This window comes from Leucopleurus acutus (genome assembly GCF_964270905.1).
Source record: "Leucopleurus acutus genome assembly, chromosome: 10".
NCBI classification, from domain to species: Eukaryota; Metazoa; Chordata; class Mammalia; order Artiodactyla; family Delphinidae; genus Leucopleurus; species Leucopleurus acutus.
In genome coordinates this window covers 20,154,622-20,160,621 of record NC_139153.1, presented here as the reverse complement: position 1 = coordinate 20,160,621, position 6,000 = coordinate 20,154,622, and the positions used below count along the sequence as shown (strand labels likewise).

Below are 6,000 nucleotides of genomic sequence, written 5' to 3'. Positions count from 1 at the left end.
ATTGTTTAAAACAACATTTTTTTTTTTTTTCTCTTTTCAAACGCATGAACTTGTTTAAGATAGCCAGGAAGGCAATGGTAGGATAAACACAAGGGATAGGAATGTATCAAAAAACAGAGGAACTCACACCGGCAGGCACAAACACCAAAAAAACCTGTACAAGATGCTCCGATCAATGAGAACAGGAAAAAAGAAAAAAAAAAAAAAAATCTGTCAACTATGTTACAATTTTAAAAGCCAAAAAAAAAAAAAAAAAAAAAAGAAATTTGGGAGTTTCTCCCTCCCACATGTCAGGAAATGTCATCCAATATTCTGAAAGCAAGAATAACTAAATAAAATACATGTGCAGCATATTCTGCAATTCCATTACATACAGTAGTTTTTTTTCCAAAGGTTTTTTTTTTTTTTTTTTAAGTATCGTTAATATAAAGCAGTTGCACAAAAAGCAAAGGTGTTTTGACAAACAGGTGTATATGCATTTATTCCTTTTTAGGAACAATATCTAAAAAAAGAACCACCCTCCGCCCTCCCCCAAAAAAGACAAAGAGTCACACAGACACATCGGGATATATGTACAACATAATAAACCCCATCCTAAAGAAGCAACTGGGATACCCCCAAGGGATACAGAATCAGAATTGGAAAAATCAGAGTGAAGTTTGCTTGCTGTAAAGCCTGAGAAATTTTTTTTTTCAGTTGGTTCTTCTGCAAGGCTGTGATACCTGCAAAGATATGTAAAAGCTAATTTTTCTTTTTTTTTTCTTTTTGCTACAGTCTTTAGACTAAGCATGCAAGACATACGACTAAGTGCAACTGAGTGAAATGTATTTTTTTTTTTAATTTTAATCATTCCCTAAAGGTTTGAACTGAGGTATGCGTACTAACAGTTTCTCATGCTGTTAACTTTACTCATGTCTAGCTACACATGCTGAGAATGAACTAATCTACCAGATTTTTATCCTCTTTTGAATACCAAACTAACCAGCAACCACTCAGTTTAGAAGCACAGGGCCCCCTTCCCATGACCCTGTCTGGCTACTGCCTGCACATCATGACGCTGCCTGGAAAAGTTGAAAAAAAAAAAAAAAAAAAAAGTAAGTCTCGAGTGACCACAGACTGCTCTTTATAGAGAAAGCAGTGTGAAGCTTCAAAAGGAACTGCCAGAGAAGTTTTTGTACCAAGCTTGTGAGTGGACGGGAATGTTACTTTTTTTTTTTAAATGAAAAATGCTGACGCAAGCCTAATCCGGAAAAAAGGAAGGAAAAAAAGGAAACCTTTTAAAAAAAACAAAAACAAAAACCCAGAGGATATATATGCCAAGATAAACCCAAATGAATGCAGTGATCATAGCACAGTCCTTAAACAAAAGTGGCATACAATCCTTCTTTGAAAAAGAAATGTCTTCTAGAAATACTACATTACGCGGTCTAGTTCAATTGCGGAAGCTGTTCTGTTCTCTCTGAATTTTACCTTCATTGTATCTTAACTGTCTCCTGGACTGGACACCCCCTAAGTTTCATGTGCCGTACATTGGTTTTTCTTCTTGGAGATGGTAATCCCTTCCTTCTATTGCTCCCTTAATACTGTGTCCTATTTCTCTCTTCAGTAGCCCCATAAGTTCTCTTTACAAGAATGCGTTTTGGTCTCTGTAGAGGTACAGAAGGAAAAAACAAAAACAAAAACCGAGGACTGAAGAAAAAAAAAAAAAAAAAGTAACAACTTTGGTTCCATTACCTACTTGGTCTTCTAAATGTCCTCTATGATGAAGAAGCAGTTCTCTTAAGTTAGCAATAGCCTATATCTCATCAATTGCCTCTAAATTATTTTGCCTCCTTTGATCAACAAGAAGAGGATATTTGGCTTCATCAGATAAAGCATAAAAACAGAGAACATAATTTACCTTTGTGGAATATCTTTGGTAATTTTAGGGAAAAAAAAAAAAAAGAGGTACAAAGCATATAAATTAAGCTCCAAAAGGCTCTTAAACTAAAACAAAAGCTACACTCCTAGGTAAATAAATGAGTGACAGGAAAGGGGTGCAGAGTGGAAGCGTTCAGGGGTTCCAAGGACTGAGGCTGTACTGACCCATGACTGTCATGTTCTGCGCGCCACGTGTGTTTCCCCGAAAGCCCAGGGCTGAGCTGTGCCCCCATCTGCCTGATGTCTTCTCCTGTTGGTTTTTGGGGTTGGTGGGATGGTACTGCCTCCCATGCTGAACTGCTATACCAAACCTGCACATTGGAAATTAACACTTTAGCATTTGCTGAACCCAGTTTTCATTAACTCGCATAGCAAGTTCAATCGGAAATCTAATTTGCATTCAGACAGATGAATGCCACCAAGCAGGTCTGAATGGATGTTTCCGTTTGGGGCCACCACGACTTTCAGCACAGTTGCTCAGGGAAGCCAGCTTTTGGGCCATTTTGCAAACAAAGCAACCCACACTGGTTTGAACAACTGCGAGAGCCTGAGGCCCATCTCAACTAGGTCATCCCAGGGACGGGCTTCCACAGCCACTGTCAGTCGAACTACTGCGAGAGTTTGTTTTTTGTCTGTTTCGCTTTGGGGGTAAGGGGGCTGCTGCCTATGTCTCCTTGTGCTGGTAAATGCTGTGGCATTTATTAAGAATGATGGTAGGTGCAATATTAAAAAAAAAAAAAAAGAGGAAACTCTGAAACAACCCCCTTCCCACCTTCCAATACTGCTTCATGGAATGAATCTGCATGGTTCCTAGGGTGTCTCTATTTTTTTTTTTTTTTTTCTGTCATTCATTCTCTTTCTGGCAGGAACTTCACGTCTGGGTGAGAGGACCTTCACGTGTAGAGTGCAGCATTTGGGACCTTTTTGCCAAAGATCAAAACGGAATGTTTTCTGACTTTCGAGAAAACAGTGGTGATGTCTGAAGGGACATGGAATGAGTGACAGAAAACTACGAACGAGAAATGACATTCAGCTTCGTATAATAAAAACACCTATTAACATTCATCACAAGGTACAGAAAACTTGAAGCCTCCAAGAGGCCGTGGGCCCGAATGGAGGCCTGAGGTCAGAACTTAAAATGGTATAGGAGAAGCCAAAAAAAAAAAAAAAAAAAAGCAATACATTAAAAAGTTTGGGATAATTATTTTTAAACCCTCCCCCCAATACACACACAAAGGCCTTCCCCATCCCAACTGGAAGCAAAAAAAAAAAAAAAAAAAAAAAAAAAAATGGAGTAAAGGCAGTGATAATCAACATGCAGTACTGTGCAAATAGGTCGTCCATTGGAATCCTTAAATTCTGGGCAGAGGCGTGGTCTGCAGCTTAGGTGCACATGCTCAGTTGGGTGTCCTCACTGTCCAATGTCGGCAGGACTGCAGTTCAAAGTCTGCTGCTAAAAGTGAATCAGTTTAGCAAATTTACAACACTGATGTTGACTGTTAAGAGAGGAAAATCCCCAGTACCAAACAAGTCCATCCAATGCACAGAGTACAAATTCCTTTTTTCAACAAAAAGTAGAAAAATCAAAAATACTCCCAAATGGGATTCTTGATGGCACTAAGAGTTAACACATTGCAGAGTTGTCAAAATGCAGTGAAAAATCCTCCACACTGTACAACCAATGGAGAACGATTTCACTGCAAACTTTTGACGTGTTTTGTCTTGTGTGCCCCCCCCCAATCTTCACGCTCTTGGGGTCGGCCTGCCCAGATGTTCACTCCACGTCCTCATGTACTGGTTCGTCTTCGTAATCTCTGTCGTGGTCAAAATCTGGACTGTGGTTGGCTGTTGTCACTAGGGATAGCGGCCCTTCAGCTTCCTCTGGATCCAGGGGCTCTTCTTTGACATGTACAGGATGCCTGGAAAGACAAAAGAAGGTTCACCGTGGGGACTTCCCAACGCAAGGTACGTCGGCGGTTTTGGGTAACACAAAATCCCCAGTCTAGAGCTGTGATGTTCGACACAGCAGCCGCTAACCACGTGCGACTATGAAAATGAAGACAATTTAAAATTCCATTTCTCAGTTACACTGGCCACATTTCAAGAGCTCAAGGGCCACATGTGTTGCCTAACGGCTACCATGTTGGATAGCACAGAGGGAGAAATTTCCGTCATCACAGAAGGGTCTCTGGACAGAAGCATCAGGGGGTGTGTCCTCCTCCCGTGGTGTTTCTTACACTGTAATGTGCACACAGATTCCCGTGGGATCTGGTGAAAATGCAGCCTGTGACTCAGCAGGTTTGGGGCGTGGCCTGAGCCTCTGCATCTCTGACCAGCTCCCCGGTGATGCTGCTGGTCCGAGGACCACCCTTTGAGTGTCAGCTAACAGGCCCCATAGTGGCCTGCTGGGTGGATGAATACAAATCTTCCAATAATCCCGTGAAGCAAGAATCGGTTAACGCAACAGTGGTTTGTGGGGACCACTGTGTGCAGGAGGCTGGGCTAATCACGGCTTGCTGTGTGTTCTGCTTTGCTAGTTAACATGCAGAACCTGTGAAAGAACTCTCCGGAGACCGACCCCAAGCGAGGGTCTATCATTAATCAACTTCAAGCAAACACAGCAGAGAGACACCATGATACATGCTGGAAACCCCAAATTAATGCATATTTTTACAAACTGTCAATAAGGCAAGAAAAGCCCTGCCAGGGAACACAAACGGAGAGGAAAAGGCGCGCTCAACACAACAATATGATAAGAAAGCAGAGCCCCGATCAGAATAATAACGCTGTCAGCTGTAAACAAGGCAAAACATGAGGCCCGGCTGGTAGCGGCCACCGGGACGCGGGGCTCCGATGAGATCTGCAGACTTGCTCATTATAGCCCAGCGCACGGTTCACCCGAAGGGGCCTGTGGGGGACCACGCGCAGCACTCCGATAACAATTGAGAAATGTTGTTCCTAAATCATATTTACAACCGATCGTTTGCAAATACAAATTACTTTTGGTGGCGGGGCTTTTGATACGTAAAAGAACCATTCAGGTTTTTTTTTTTTTTAAAGAGAAGTCCCGTTGCAGGAACGGGCCGCAGAAGGGAGGATTTTTTTCATTGACGTTATCAAGTATTACTAGTAATAAGAGGAGGTGTTGGGGATGGTGGCCTTCCTAAATAACTGATGCTGTGTGCAAACCGCAAAGGCCTCTTGAACCCTTGAAAAATCAACAGAGGAGTGCTTTGGACTGCCCTTTGACACGTGATCCTCTAGAAGGGCAACTGACTGTAAAATGAGCAGAGCCTTGAGAGTGTCTGGGGGTAGATGTTGGGATAAATAGCTTTTAAAAAATAGGGCCCGGGGCTTCCCTGGTGGCGCAGTGGTTGAGAGTCCGCCTGCCGACGCAGGGGACACGGGTTCGAGCCCCGGTCCGGGAAGATCCCACGTGCCGCGAAGCGGCTGAGCCCGTGCGCCACAACTACTGAGCCTGCGTGCCTGGAGCCCGTGCTCTGCAACGAGAGAGGCCACCGCCATGAGAGGCCCGCGCACCGCAGCGAAGCGTGGCCCCGGCTCCCTGCAACTAGAGAGGGCCCACGCGCAGCAATGAAGACCCAACGCAGCCAAAAATAAAACACAAAATAAATGTTTTTAAAAAAGCAAAAAAACAGCAAACCATTAAAAAAAAAAAAAAATAGGGCCCGTATTCTTACAACCTACGTGCAAAACGAAATATACCCAAGTTTTATTAGAGTAGAGTATGTTTTACTAGTTTGGCTCCATCTAGCTTTAGTTTTTTAATGGGCCTATTTATTTGTGTTTCAGCATCAAGATCCAGGACCGTATGCATAATGTGCAGAGCCCAGTGCAAAGTGAAATGTGTTTGAAAAAGTCGTTGAGGATTTCGGAAACAGCTGAGCGTTAAAACTCTTAAGTGTGGGATCCTGTGTGACTGCATACATTGGCGTTGCCTGGGAAGTCAGCTCCGGTAGGACCCCCTATATTGTTTTGGGAAGAGTTAGGTGTGTTGATTTTTATTCCTTAAATATATATATATATATATATATATATATATATATATATATATATATA

At 42.6% G+C, this 6,000-nt stretch overlaps 1 protein-coding gene across 14 annotated transcripts in view; it reads right to left on the bottom strand.

Moving 5' to 3' along the window:
* Positions 1-452: 452 nt before the first annotated feature.
* FOXP1 (forkhead box P1) overlaps positions 453-6,000 on the bottom strand; it is a 380,424-nt gene continuing 374,876 nt past the window's right edge. For all 14 annotated transcript variants that reach the window (XM_082848503.1, XM_082848504.1, XM_082848506.1 and 11 more), the window contains one exon: positions 453-3,839. In XM_082848503.1, the coding sequence (XP_082704629.1) occupies positions 3,695-3,839 (145 nt within the window). In that variant the 3' untranslated portion in view covers positions 453-3,694. The remainder of the gene's footprint in view (positions 3,840-6,000) is intronic.